This window comes from Tamandua tetradactyla, chromosome 1 (assembly GCF_023851605.1).
Source record: "Tamandua tetradactyla isolate mTamTet1 chromosome 1, mTamTet1.pri, whole genome shotgun sequence".
NCBI lineage: Eukaryota > Metazoa > Chordata > Mammalia > Pilosa > Myrmecophagidae > Tamandua > Tamandua tetradactyla.
The window spans coordinates 216,789,849-216,805,777 of NC_135327.1; the positions used below are offsets into that span (position 1 = coordinate 216,789,849).

At 35.8% G+C, this 15,929-nt stretch overlaps 1 protein-coding gene across 22 annotated transcripts in view; it reads left to right on the forward strand.

Moving 5' to 3' along the window:
* Positions 1 to 15,929, forward strand: part of PARD3 (par-3 family cell polarity regulator) — a 676,839-nt gene that overhangs the window by 283,387 nt on the left and 377,523 nt on the right. For all 22 annotated transcript variants that reach the window (XM_077152059.1, XM_077152104.1, XM_077152083.1 and 19 more), the window contains one exon: positions 1,415 to 1,595. In XM_077152059.1, the coding sequence (XP_077008174.1) occupies positions 1,415 to 1,595 (181 nt within the window). The remainder of the gene's footprint in view (positions 1 to 1,414; positions 1,596 to 15,929) is intronic.

Consider the following 15,929-nt stretch of genomic DNA (forward strand, 5'->3'; position numbering starts at 1 on the left):
CCCCTGTTGTGCTGTGACATGTCTCCATTACTTTTCAGTACCTCCTTTCTTTTTGGCATCTCAAGATCTTCTAGGCACATCCACCATGTTTTCAAGAAGCCCTGGCTCATTTAAGGGGGGATAGTATTTAGAAACCAAGATGTAGGTACTAGGTATGTTCATTGGTACTAGGTGCTATTGCTTCTGGGACCTCCTAGTGAACGAGCTAGGAAATAGATATTTGTTTATTCACACATGTGCTATCATCCCTATCTATCCCTTCCATCCATCCGTCCATATATGCTTGTAGTATGTATCTATCCACCCACTCACTCATCTACCCACTCACCCACCTACATATAAAATCCCATGAGTTTGTACTGATGATGCCTCTGACTCCAGTCTGACACCACAGAGTTTGTTCTAACCTTTCCTTATTTTGACTTCTGTGTTTCACAGTGAGAGCCTTGACTCTCATTGTCTAAACTGTTTTTTACTTATTTATTCATCCCAGGTATGATGTTTATATGCCTCTCTCTCTCTCTCTCTCTCTTTTTCTCTCTCTCTCTGTGTATAGATAGTTGTATAAGATTTGTCAAACAATACATTTGTGGGGAAAAAATTTACTAACTAAAGCACAATATTTGAGTGATAATTCTTTTTTTTTCTTTAGCCTTACATTGAATTGTGAAAATAGGTTTCCAAAATTAGTTCTTTTCTTCCCCATCCTTTATGGTGTGATTATATTGTTCATTGTAACATAGATTTATTTGATTATAGTTTCATTTTGGTCCCTTTCTTCCTGCCCTTATACGTGCCCTGGTTGGGCTCATTTATTTCTTTACATTTTGGATTTTGGAATCAATGTTCTGGTTCGAAGAGTGAAAGTGATACAGAAAAATACACTCCAGAAAGTGTCCCTCTCCACTACCCCATTACCCTCTTCCCAGCCCTATCCCCCACCCTTCCTGGAGGTAACCAATCTCATTTGTTTCTCTTTTGTCCTCTCAGTATTTCTTTTGCACACATGAGCAGAAGTATATTTTTTTCACAATCCTTTCTTCCTATATGAAGGTAACTTTATTATGCATACCCTTTTGCATTTTTCCCAACTATTTGGGCAAAAGCAACCTTTACAATATAGAGAAAACATTTAAATCCTTTCCACCTCTACCTTAGCATTCTGTGATGTGAAACCATTTTTCCCCACCCATACACTTTTGGATATAAATTGCATGGGTTTAAGATATGGAAGCAGAGCCTCAAAATTTAGGGAAAGACTTTATCTTTGAAGCATTGATTCATAAAATGTAGTATTTCTGGGTGCATAAATATTAATATTTTCCCCGTGTAGATGTACACCAAATATGGTTAAGTTTTTACTAGCAATTTAAATGCCTTCATTTATAAATGTAAATTTACTTTTCTTTTCTAGCTGGTAGCGGTGTTTGATGAACAGCAGCCACACCATGGAGGTGATGGCACCAGTGCCAGCTCCACCGGCACCCAGAGTCCAGAGATATTTGGCAGTGAGCTTGGCACCAATAATGTTTCAGCCTTTCAGCCTTATCAAGCAACAAGTGAAATTGAGGTCACACCTTCTGTCCTTCGTGCAAGTAAGTGAAAGTATTTTCCTTCTCTGCACATGTCATCTTAATTTACAAGGATGCCAACTTATACTATCCATCCATGCTACTGTGAATTGAATTCATTATCTGTTTTTATCAAAACTTGATTAAGTTCAGAACCTGGGCAAAAATCGTTAGCACAGAAGTAAGCAAGCATCTTTACACCTTAATAGATTGGATTTACTTTACGTGTGCATGCTAGACTTTTAATTGCTTACTCAAGGTATATAAGAATCATAATTTAAACTGCCTGTATTTTCCTTTCTATGTATTTCATCTGAATGCTAGAACAAATAGAAATACTCAAGATGTTTTACATTGAAACAAAGTATATCATCATTGATTGACAGCTAACTTGATTAAACTTGAACTCCTTTCACTTGAACTTTATCTGAAGAGCAGAGACAGAAGAGACCTCAGATTAGAGTTCAGTGATCTGTAAGAGCTGCTGTTAGGTTATCCTAACAGAATATAGCGTATTCTTCTATTATTTAGAATATAACATCATTATTCCTATGTTTTGCATTGGTCGAAGTCTACATTGTTTTGGCAGTTTGCCTATAGATGCTCAGAAACTACTTGTGCTTCTACTGTTCTCCGAAGGTATATGAAAGGAGAACAAGGAAAGTAATTTGGATCTAACAGTTAACAAACCTGATGGTCAATTAGAGAGTACAAGAAAAGTATGCTGTAGAGGAGTATAGAAAATTTATTGTATGATGGGATACGTAAGTAATGCCCTAGAGCATCATGTATCATTGCAAACTAGTTAAGTTAACCACTCACTAAAATTGCTTTTCATCATCTGACAAGAACTAATCACAAGTGGACCCAGATAAAAGTAGAAAATTTTCCAAAGAAGCCAGGACATATTCAGTACAACATTTCTTTATATGCAGGAGATTTGTTTGTGCATATGTACAAACAAATATCTTTTAAAACAAGTTGTGTGAAATAATATTTGATTCCTCCATGAATATGCCACTTAAAAAAATCTTATTTTGGATTTATTTTGGGCAGTGTTTTTCTAAAGATGGTACATGTACTACTATTCAAATATGTGAGGTAATATGTGGCTGGTACACAGTTACTATATTTTCTTTAATGTATACCAGCTTAACAAAACTGTGATGTAGTGGATAGCTCCTTTAAATGAACCTATGCTTATAAAGTAGGTTGCTTAATTCTTTTCTTAATTATTGACTTGTTTTGGGGCAACGTGGGGGTTGGGAGGAGAGGTTGCCTAAATTTTACTTAAAGAACACTTAAATAAAATAATAGCATGGGTATCCAGGTGTCTGAAGTTTGGAAAAGTGTCTTTATGTAAGAAATTACAACTATATGTATCTAGCTAAATACAGAAATTTTGTTGTTATTGTAGTTTTTTAAGTTTTGTGTTTTATAAAGCAAGTTATACCTTTTCTTTTGGCTGCACCTTAAAAAAAAGTTTGAGGAAAAGTACAGCATGTTTCTGTAGTAAGACGAATTTGAATGGCATGTTTTCCTTCAGTTTTTACCTTTGACTCCTCTGGCCTCAACAGAATTTCTAACATTCAGCTGTCCGCATTTGGCTGGTCCTAAGTGTTAAAATTTAAATATCCAGATATTCAGGCTGTGGTGTGGAAATAGTATTTTTCACTAAAAAGTACCAGAGCGTTTCAGAGAAATGGCTGAATTCAGGTCCAGGGCATGAAATGTATGAGAATAAATATCGCAGGTCATCTTGCCATTTCAGAAAGTAAGGAAGAAGTCAAGTGCTACTAGGTTTCCATCAACTGATGACTAGATGAAAAAAAAAGTGGTATATCCGTACAATAGAATTTTATTCATCCTTAAAAAGGAATACAGTTTTTTTTTTTGTTTTCCAGTTCATGCACCCTCCCCTCCCAAAAAAAATCAGAAAAGGGAGACAGTTTTTCTACGTGCCTCAGCATGGATGAGCCTTGAAATCGTTATGCTAAGTAAAATAAGCCAAACTCAAAAGAACATATATTGTCAATATTTGACAAATAGTGATTGCACTTAATTGAAATATCTAGAATAAGCAAATTCATGAAGACAGAAAGTAGATTGGAGATTATCAGGGGCCTGGGAGAGGGGGGAAATGGGAAGCTATTGCTTAATTGCAAGCAGAGTTTATATTTGAGTAAGTTTTGGTAATGAATGGTGGTGATGGTAGCATGACCTTATAAATGTAACTAATGCCTCTGAAGCATACACTTAAAATGGTTCTAATGGAAAATTTTTTGTTAAAATTGTTATTATAAGAAAATAAATTACTAGGATTTTGTCTAAAGGACCGATGGCTACGTTGGCCAATGAAGGGGCAGTTGCAGCATTGATAAGGAGAGGAGCAGCAATAAAATTCTCAATTTATAATAATAAATACAGAAGCCTACTTAGTCCCTGGTAAAGGATGCTCATGCACCAACTAATTTTGGAAACTGATAAATGAAGGAAAGATTCAGTCATCTTTCCTGTATTTCCTTTTCAGATGGTAGCACTGGCTAACCAAATTGAGAGGAAGTTTCTTTCTATAGAAGTAGTCCACTTAGTAAATCAAAAAGTCATGATTGAATTAGAATACACTGATTTACAACTAGTGATAAAGTAGTGGATCTAGATATTGAGCATCAAAAAAATTAATAATTTAAGAAGACACAAGCAAGCATTGTGTGCCACCTGATGGAAGAACACAACACTGTAACATTGAAAAAAACAACACAATACCCTGAATCTGCTCAAACATACAGATGCAACTGCCATTTGACAGTAGCTACAGGCCCCTGAGAAGCGTGTTGACGCCATGGGGATGCAAGCAGCCAAATCGAGACTGGGAAACTGTACAAGACAGATGACCCAGGTTCTTCAATAAAACGCAAGGGGAGAAAGAGGTGGAGAGGAAGATCATAGATTAATAAATTTTAAAGACATAATAACCAACCATACTGTGCAGATTTCATTTAAATCCCGATTAAAACAAAAATTTTAGAAAGAATGACATTCATGTGCTGAGTTGAATGTTGTTTGGATACTTGATATTACGGAATTATTTTAAGTTCTGATAATATTGTTGCAATTATTATTTTTTTAAGGGTATTTTAGTAATGCATGCTGTGATATTTATGGCTGAAATGTTATAGCTATATGTTACCTCAAAATAAATTGTCTGGGAAGTAGGAAATTGGTAACTGAGTGATTAACTGAGAAATCAGTGTACTGACACTCTACTTCTTTATAGGTTTGAATTTACTCATAATAAAGGTTTTTTTTTGTAAAGAACACATGTACCTACAAACCTTTTGTATAACTTTTAGAAAGTTTACTTAGTTCCTTTTTCTCTTTGAACTTTTATTTCCATTCCACTCAATCTAGAATTTTAACCTAATATGTATATATATATATATATATGTATTTCCTGGGAATCAAACCCTGATCTCCCGCGTGGAAGGTGAGCATTCTACCACTGAACCACCCGTGCGCCCTTCTAACTTCATACATATATATTGTATTTTATATATATTATATATATATTATTATATATATATATTTTAAACATTGTGGGGCACCAGGAATTGAACCCTTGTCCCCAGCATGGCAGGTCTGCCTGCGGAGCCACTGTCGCACTGCCATAACCTAATATATTTTTAAGCTTGCAATTTCTTTTATTGGACATCTGTTCATATTTCTCTGCAACTCAAAAAACATTAACATTTTAACTGTTTTAAGTTTTCTATAAAATTTAAATATACTGTGATCAAATTAGACAGTACTAGATCAAAATAACATAATTGTATGGATATATAACAAATTTTATTAATTATAAAATTATTTTTACTAGAAATGTATCTCTGTAAGATGGATTTCTCCACAATTAGTATACTCATCCTTAAATGCCGGGCATCAGTTATCAGTTAGTGATTCTTAATCAAAAATTATTTTTAATGAGATATCAGTGTACAGACTGCTGGCTTGTGCCTTCCTTCCATTTTGTTGAAAGCAATGAACTAAAAACCAACTTAGTGGTAAAAGGATTATCCAGAGCCATTTACTTTCTCAGTTACAAGACCACTGCATCAACATGTCCCTTTGTTTGGCATCCTGTGAGTTTTTCTGGGCAATTGTACATTGCATCAGTTGTATGATTGAGGGTGAGTGCTGCTTATGTTTTTATATCATAAAGGAGGGAAAGAACCATTTTGGATCTTATCATGACTTTCCTGGAACTGGGGCACTTTCACCTTCAAGGGCCCCTCTTACTACGATAGCAGTAACACAGTATTTGATATAACATTAGATGTTTCAGCATTTTATTTCTGTTTTAAGCAAAATTTAATAGATTTTCATGGGTCTTAAATATTTCATTTTTCTGATGTGAGAACAGAATTAAAACATCTTCTTCTTTTTTTTTACTCTAAAAGTTTCTTTCTTTCTTTCTTTTGATTTTAAAGGAAATCATGTAGTAGCTAGCCCCTGAAAGTCCTGTGGTCCCAGGCCCTGTGCAGAATCAGCATGCATTTTCAGACCGGTGGTAAAGATCTTACTCAATTTTCTTAGACTCTCTGTGCGCCCATGTGTTCTCTGGAAGGTCTTAGTATCCTCCCAAGAGTTTACATACCTCCATTTACAGATATCTGAACATTGAGGAGTCTACCTTGATGTTGTTTCTTTTACCCCAACTTTTGATAAGTTTTGTGTGGGAGTAAATTTTCTTTGTGCTTTTAACGTGAGCTTACTGTGCAGATAGTACTTGTAGGAGCGTAGTGTAGCTATTCATGTTTAAGAGAGGGAGCAGGCTGGGCTTGCCATGTCAGATCAGCTTGAGCATGAGGGTAAGCTAAGGAATCTCCCCCAGCCTCAATTAAGCCTCAGCTTAATCTATGAGTAACTATCTCGGATCTTTGTGAGCAGTATGTGCGATCATGTTTAAAGTGCTGATACAATGCCTGGTACGTGATGAGTGCTAGGTTCGCAGAAGGCGGTAGGATGGTGATGGTGATAATAATGTCTCTTGAGGACAGACCCACATCTTAACAGATGTTTCCAAAAGGTTTAGCAGTTCAGGAATCTAATTACATTAGATGTATATCCTGGAGTGGGACTCACTCTACGTCTTGGGTAGATGGAGGGAGTACTTTCATACCGAGTCAAACTGGGGCCATTTTCTCTGAACCTCACAATTCTGTGAGGTATGTTTAACAGTGTCTATTTTCAATATTAGCAGACTCGGGCTTGGAGAGATCAAAGGTGCTCATTGCACATAATTCATGTGCCCATCATTGAGTCCAAGTCAATCGTTTCACTCCATGATTTCTTTACCTCTCAAGGAGCTTTTAGGGAGGACAGACACCTGGGGGTCGCAGGATTCCTTTTCATTCTTCGATTCTAACTTCTTTTGTGTCTCCTCTGGAAGATCTATCCTGAGGAATCAAGGTTACTTTGTAAAAGTTACTACCCTAATGCTGGAAAACTTCTGGGAGTACTACTGCTATAAAAATGTTGGGAAATAAGTTATCTGACTTTTTACATACAATTTTATTTCCTTTTTAATTCTTTTAACTTTTTAACCTTTTCTAAACTTTCTTAATTTTAAAATTTTATCCATTACTGTCAACATTTTTTCAGAAATGGTGCAATTTACTTAATTAGTAAGATTTTACTAACTCTTTTAAGTTTTAGAACGTGAAGACATATCAAAAACTGTAATTGAGCATCAAGTTAAGCACCCCCTCCCTCCAACACACATGCTTCTTGATCTCTTGATATTTTTCTTACCCCAAAATACATAAATAATTTTTTCTTCCTAGGAGATCTAAGGTCTTTGGTTTGGACGTCTATCCTCTTTACATTAACTGGCCTTAGAGATAATATTTTCTGGATTTGATTTAAAAAATATGGAAAATAGATATAAATGCCTATTATATTTCCTTTTAACTTGTGAAGAGGAGCATGGCATACAAAATGGCATTCTCAATATTTCAAATAATTACCTTCTTACTGTGCAAGTTCTATTCGGCATATAGAACTCATCCAGTTTTGTTGTAGATGCAATCTGATTATTACATGTTGACAAGGTCATATATCTATTAATTGGATTGGAGATGGGAGACAAAATTGCTGTAATTATTGTAATTTTCTAGCTAATTGCAGGGTTGGTAGTGAATATTTTACTTCTGCAAAATGAAAAACAGTGTTCCATCAGAAGTTGTTTTATGGGGTTTCAGACATTTTGTTTTATGTCTTTGATGCTTTTTGCCCACAAAGTATATCTTTTTGGTTTTGTTTTTTTTTTTTTTTGCATATTGATTTGCCTCTGAAAGCCAGAGTTTTTATTGGCAGGGATCAGTGGAATCAGGCAAAGGCAGAGAGCTGAGGTGGTACTTTCAGCTGCCTCTTTGTTCTCGTTGCCATGTTACCTCTATTGTTTATTTATAATTTGGAGTACTTTCCTTTCAGACCCATGGTAAAGGTTAGATGGGTCGGATCCAATTGGAAGAGGAATCCTCTTCTCTGCTCTCTTGTCACCTGTGCCCCATTCAGAGCTACTCCCTGAAATGAACTTTCTTTATTAAATTCAGATTGTGTGTGCTCTTTTCTAGAATTAAAAAATTGTGAAGTGTTATTGGTCAGCCCACTAAGTATTGTGATATAAGGTTTGCTGTCGTTAACACTTATTTTGCATATTCTCCCACTTAAGTTTTTGCATTATTTGAGTTAAGCCAGCTGCCAAAGCTGGAAGCTGAGCTGACATTTAAAAAAATAATGGTATGTACACAAGGTGAGTGTTTGGAGGATGGCGGATGGGAGGGGGTGTGGGTCTCTGCCACCGAGGGGATGTTGGAAGCCCACCGCTGAAGGTGGTTAAAGCAGACTGCTGTTTATTCCCTGCTGAAATATAAACTGGAGGCGCAGGTGAAAATTGCCAAACCTAATGAGCAATTTGGCAGATAAGACAGGCTGTCAGGCGACAGCAGTTCGGCAGCGGGTGCACTGTCTTGAACCAAGTTGTTTGTTCCAAAGGACTACGTTTAAATGCCATAAATAGTCTTCTTTTTCATTGATATTTGATATCACCAAGAGATATATTTTTTCCTTACCCTTCAGATTTCCAAATAAATTACCCGCAATCAGCATGCAGTGATTTTGGTTGTAAAATTATTTTTAAATTTGCCTTTTCACATATACCATCCATAAAAATATCTTCCTCACATCAGAATGTTAAGTAATATTAGGTTGTAAAACACACTAATAAGTATCAGCGATCACTTGCTTCATTGAACTGAAACATTTCATCTGTGGTCTTTATGTTGGAACACTGAAGAAACATTATAGTCTTTTCGATGTACTGTGTCCTTTATATCTACTTGCTTATCCCAGAATCTTTTTTTCCTCCCACTGAGCTCATAAAATTTAGATGTGGGCATGGCTTTTCCCCATTGAATGCATCAGTATTTTGTACTGTATAAAGAACATTTGGAAAAGATTTTCATAGACTGTAAAAGTGGGAAGGAATTTATACAGTCCCTTCAGAAACTTCCAGACACTCCCATCCCTGCCTCCCTTTTTTTTTTACCTCCAGGAAACTGAGGCTCAATGAAGTAAAATAGTACAATAGTAACATAGTCTGTGCTTATAATCAGAGCTCAGGTCTTCAGATTCAAAACAAGCAGAACTGTGGCTGAGATTGTGTGGTCACTTTTTGTACCTCCAGATTTCCTTTGTTGGTTCTTTGGAGGGTTTCCAAATACATAACTTTGGGTCACAGAATCCTTGCAGCTTGTGCCTGGCATCATTATTTCTAAGTTATCTTTAAGCAGAAGAAACATTTGCCATTTACATTATTTTTTTTAATCTTCATACATTCAAAATGCAATATTCTACCCTTAATGCTAGTGGTTGGCTGTCTATTGACCTTTCTGGAGAGTTCCTACCCATGTAATTAGATGTGTGGTTAGCATCTGAATGTGTCCTGCTATTTTCGGGGTCTTCATAGCACCACCTGCAGGGGATCCCCATACCCTTGAAGTGTGGCACTTAAGTGAGGTAAGTCCTAATCTCCTTTGCTTTTGAAATTAGACCCAACCTCCCATGGAACTGCTGGGACCCTTCTTAGGCAGAGCTCTCTCTTTGTATCAGCTAGCACCTGCCAAAATCCTGAATCGAGCAGCTTTACAGATTCCTTCCCCTCTCCCCCAAGATTTCCTCATTGCCCAATCACTTTTTCCCTCATCACTTCTTTTCATTCTTGACTATTATATTTTACTTGACCGTAAGGTCTTGCCTTGGTATGAGAATATACCTTATTTGCCCTGTTATGTTATCTGTTTCTCATATGCAGTAAACTGTTACTTACACCTATAGGTTTGTAATGGTGATGTTGATATGGATATGTTAAGGAAATATAATATAAATGAAAGCAAGGAAGCCCAGATCTTAATAGCAATAAGAAATGTGTCATATAAAGAAAGTAACTGTAAGAAAATGTCTCTGTTTCAGTAGACAAGATTAGTTGTACTCTGGTGAATAAACAAGATTTCTTATTCATTCTCATCTTCCATTCCATCTAGGTATCTGAGAGCTTTTTTTCTGTTAGCATGTGTCACGGAGAGACCCGTATTGTGGACTATTTTGTCACCTTGAAAGCCCGACAGATAAAATCCTTTCTTCCCTTCTTGCTGCATTTCATATACATCTCTTGTTTACTTCTGGAGACCATGTTTTATTTATTTATTTATTTCATTTCCTTTAATGTCAGAAATGGCTCTGTAGCACCACTCTTTGCTGCTGTCTGGCCCCTGTACCCAGCTGGAGATGGGCTTCCTATCTCCAGATCAGTGTCAGCTCTAAGTGGTAGAGGACTGAGAGAAGTTGCACAAAAGGTGGCATGGTGCTTGGTAAACAGGGCTCTGATATTTTAACTCCCTCTGATGTATCCCTGGAAGGAACAACTAGTTGTCTGTGTAAATAAAATAAAATTAAATTAAATAATCAGAAAAGTTAAAGTCTAAATAAAGTTATTAATTTTTGTATTTATTAAATTCATTATATTGATTTATAAATGAATAGTTTTATTTACTTATCATTGTATGTCCTGTATGTCAGCATGTGATTTTCCTCCTTATTAAAGAATCTGGGTGTTGTCGTGTGCACCCAGGCGTGGCATAGGGGTGCCCACGTGCCTGGAGCCTGTGAGTGCTCATGACACCCACATGCTCACCTCTGTCACCTCTTGATTTGAGAAAGATTGATAATGCAGTCTCAGAAAGAAAGGTCTTTTCTAATAAAGATCTTTCCTTGTCACAGATTTGATGCTTCCTTTATATGTTTTCTTCCAGTTTACATTTGATGGTACTTATACTAAAATAAAGTCTAGAATTTCCATAACTTTTCTAAAAGGGGAATATGCCTGTATTACCTCATCTACTCTGTCTCCCTCATGGTCCCCGAAATCCAAATCATTGATCTTGCTTATTCTTAAGTAGGAGCACTCTCTGTTTTCCGTGCATGCAAATCCTTTCTATTTATGTTCTCTCAAAAAGTAGAAAGTTTTCTGTACCCTCCATTTTCTATTTGTTCTTAGAGTTAAGCAACCACTATTGGTTATTTTTAATCTCTTAGAGGGTAAAAACAAATAGTCTCAGTATTTTTCTGCCTATGCTGCAGGTGGGGGCATGCTTGAAATCACACACTTGCAATTGTTTTTGTAGTGGTACCCTAGTAATAATTTTTAAGATATATATAATATAATAATATAATATATTAGCATGTAATTTAAGAAAATATGTAATTAAAATGATTTATGTGTTTAAAGATAGAAAATTATAATCTGGTCAATCCAGGAAGCCTCAGACCAAACACTATAGAAAAAGCGATAAGAAAGGTTATTTCCAAGTACCACAAGGCTACTCAACTCATCATCACATTTAATTAAAATGTCAGTTTGTGCCATGATTGATTAATTGGTTAATTTGTTGTTTAAGTCATTTTGAGAAGTATTTATTTTAAATATAGAATTTGTGTTAATGAATTGGAAAAGAATCTTCAGTTGCTTGGCAGAGATGTTATAGCTTAAAGAATTTGTGACTTAGAACAGCCAGCTGGTGATCAGTTTGCATAAGTAGTATATAAGCATCTGCTAACATTTGATAGTTCCCATTCTTTTGTAACCAGAGAAAGGGAGTTGGGAAATGGAAAGGCAGATGCAAGGTCACTGATGAATCAGATTCATAGTTAAGAACAAAATGGCATTGAATTCTGAAAGTGGTCTGAGGTGTATCATTAAAGCCTGGGAGGCTCTTGATTCCATTAAGAAGAGGTAAGGGAGAGCCAGCGGGGCAGGGATGGGCCTGTCCCCCATGCTATAACCAGAGAAGCTGCCAGCTCTTCTGCCCGTTATCCGTTCCCCATTTCTGTTGCTCTTTAAGGGTTCGCTCCTCTTGAACACTGGGAAATCAGCATAATCAAAGATACAACGTAAAATGTAGTTTATTTGGCCCAACTTTTGAAGAGCAGGGTATATGTGACTTTGTGGGGGTGTGCATATGAATCTGTTGGTTTTCCGCTAGTGCTGCATGTAGCACATGACTATAAATGTCTTCTTGAGTGCAGAAGTCTGATCTGGATCTCATTGGCCTAAAACCAAGGTGTCAGAGGGCTGCCTTCACCTCTGGAGACCCCAGGGAAGAATCTCTTCCTTTCCTTTTCCAGTTTTTTTGTGGCCGCCTGTGTTCTTTGACTTGTGGCCCCTTCCTCTGTCTCTGAAGTCAGCAACGTGGCATCTGCCCAGTCTTCATAGGCTTCTCTCCCTCTGACTCTCATTTCCTGCCTCCCTCTTCCACTTATAAGGACTCATGATTACAGTGGGTCTATGGTCCATTTTAATAATCAGGATAATCTCCTCATCTCTTAATCCTTAATTAAGTACATCTGCAAAGTCCCTTTTACCATGTAGGTAATATGGCAAGTTCCATGGATTAGGTTCCGTTGACATCTTTGGGAGGGAGATGTTATTCTGCCTACCGCTATATGTGTGTACACATGCACACACACATTTTTAATATTTTAGGGTAATATGAAAACAGTATTATTTCCTTGCTTTTTTTTTTTTTTTTGCATGGGCAGGCACCGGGAATCGAACCCAGGTCTCTGGCATGGCAGGCAAGAATTCTGCCTGCTGAGCCATTGTGGCCTGCCCTTCATTGTTTTTTGAATAAAAGTGTTGTCATCCCTGACCTGATGACTTTGGGTGTGGAAATGAGCATCTGACCCAACAACATTCATTTGCTGGTCATTTTGATTTAAGTATGTTGGAAGGAAAAGTAATGAGCAGGGAGGGGCAAACTACCTCCTAAGTAAGTATTTCTGTGTAAACATTTTTTCATTTAGGCGAGCCACATGGGACAATCTTTGTAAAAATAAAACTCTCTCCAATATTACGTACTTCTGTTTGCTTGAAAAAATAATCAGTGATGTTAAATTTAGTTGATGTTTATCTATTTGCATGAGTAAAAGGAATTTTCATAATAATTATTGGGTTTTATGCTATAAGCATGAAATTTTAATTAGAAAAATTATGTGCAAGTTGTGAAAACTGAAAACTGTTGGCAGTTTCATTATCATTTTTTAGAATCATCCATTAGCCTTATTTGATGGAGAAGTCAGTTTGGATTAAATAACATCGTGGAGCTGCTTCAGTCTGTCCCAGCATTGGTAGCCCTGTTCTCATTTGTTGATGGTTGATTAGTTTTTCTCTTGGAAAAATTCTTCTCAAGTGTTTTCTTTGTATTTTTTGAATGTCAGAATCGGCAAACCACTATGCTTAACGTAAATGTAAAACTAGACAATAGCCAAATAGTTATTGCAATAACCATAAAGGAAATAAATGCTTGGGCATAATTATATGCTTAAGCTGTTTCTCTTTCCAATTTGCTTCCATACCTGGAAGGTGTCATGTAATTGAACAATCTTGAAAAGGGACAGCGATTCTTATGAACTGGGCCATAATCATATATATATATATATTTTCAACTTTTCATTTTGAGATAATTTCAAATTGTAGGACAGTTGCAAAAATAATACAAACCTCATCCGAAGAACACCAACATAACCCCTCCTCCCCAGACACCCAGATCAACCAGTTCTCACATGTTGCTACCTTTTAGGCCTCTCAGATTTTGTGAGTTTCTGACATTGTGTGCAATTGAAGGTAAGAAAGAAAGATGGAGGGATAAAAAAAGATGCCTACTCATAGAATATGTTTTTGAATGTGAATTAAACTTCAGGTTGATAATGTTTTGCAAGAAAAGCTTCAATCTTTCTCTTTCTCATCTGGACTCTTACTTGCTCAAGCGCTCCCTCTTCCCATCATCATTTGTTTGCCTAATCTTTTAAGCTTTAACAGTTAGTGTAGATGTTTATTTAGTTGGGTTCTAGCCCTTTCCATAAGATTTGAAAAATGACTCCTGGGATGACTACAAAAACTGATGGAACATGTAAATGCTGGCTATAATTTTCATTCTTGAACCTCTCTTACTAGTTCTAATTCTTGAGTTAATTTAGAAGCTCTTAATAATTCTGACTTGAAGAGAGGCTTTAAAGGGACCAAAGATGAGTTCTAATGAGTCCTCATGAGCACGTTCATAAGGCCTTTTTTGTATTACTTTACTTTTTTTCTTCTTTTGATAGTGAAGAAATGAATTCTTGGGAATTTGTCAGCCTTTAAAGAATTAAGATTGTTTGAAACATTGTTCCCTCTTCTGTTTTTGCATGCCTTTAAACTTCTGCTTTATTTATTACTTTTGTTTGGGCAGGCACTGGGAATCCAACTTGGATCTCCAGCGTGACAGGCGAGAACTCTGTCTACTGAGCCACCGTGGTCCACCCTTACTTTATTTTTTAGCTACTTCTATGCTTCTGTAGATGCAGGTTTTTATACATTAAGAATCATGTCTTCATTATCCCTGGGTGTCAGCAGCAGCTGGCTCAGTGCTTTGCATTCAAGCCTATGAGACTAGACTTGATATTAAAAGGAAATGTATAAAACACATCCTTTATTTATTTTAACAAGTCCACGTTATACTTCATCTTTTCATTTTATTGATCAGTATTGTTGATGCTCCTTAAATAGGAATGTTCTTTTGCACCAAAAACATATTTGTAATATTTTACAGTATTTTTTACTGAAACAATTTTACATACATTTAAAATTGTTGTACATTTCTCAAAATTGTAAATTTTTAGGGAAACCCCACAAATAACTTTTCACATCTATACCCTCAACTGGATATGCTTGATTAATGGCCAAAGCAATACTCTATTAGTGTAGAAAATTGAGATCCTTAATTAGAAAAAATATCTACTGGAAGCACATTTGAAATGATGGCCCTCCGGTTTATAGTTACATCATCTATTTTCATCCACTTCCTTTATTGTCGAGACATACTGAATCGCTGTACTTTTGTTAAGCTCCTAGTATAAGACTTCATTGCTTTAGAGGACATTTGATTTTGCTAAATGCTTCTTATACATGGTTTTACAGTTGTGAGAATTATCTCTGACTCTGGTGAAATATTATATTCTTGGGGGGAAAAAAACAGTGTTTTGAAGTAAACAAACCTAAGTAATTTTTGTGAAATTATTATTGTGAAGGCACAAGTTTATTGTCAGGAGCTTGTATGTTTTAGACCTAGACTCAAGTTTACTGATCTTCATTTTCATATCTTGATGTTATGCTTTGCCATCATTGGTAATGAAAAATGTTGATAGGCGTGTGTATTATGGCAATTCCTTGCCCTTATTTTCATATATCAACAAATAACTGATTATCCTCATTTGTTGACCAAAAATTGATTATTGATACAGACTTTTACATTTCAAATATCGAGATCATTATTAGAAAATACCATGTGATTTGAAAATATTATTTATAAAACTCACCTTTTTTCTGTATGTTGAAAATATTTTGTTTCTAAGTAAATGAAATGTTTTATTCTCTAGATTTTTTTCATGTTTTACTCTGAAATAAACATACACACACACACACACACACACACACACATATATATTTTCTTTTAAGGGAGTTAATAATCAAATGAAGCTAATAAATAGTGAGGTTTCTTTATCTACATTTGCTCTTTATAATTTGCTTTTAGTTCCTGTCGGTTTTGAACTTCTAGTTTTATGCTACTCAGATTTGAAAATTTTGTTTGATTCTGCTTTCAGATTAGTAGTAATCTTGTTGGAAAATGCCATCATTTTTTGAGCATCTTCTGATAGTATACTTCAGTGGCATCATAATAATATAAGACTATTTTTCATATTTCT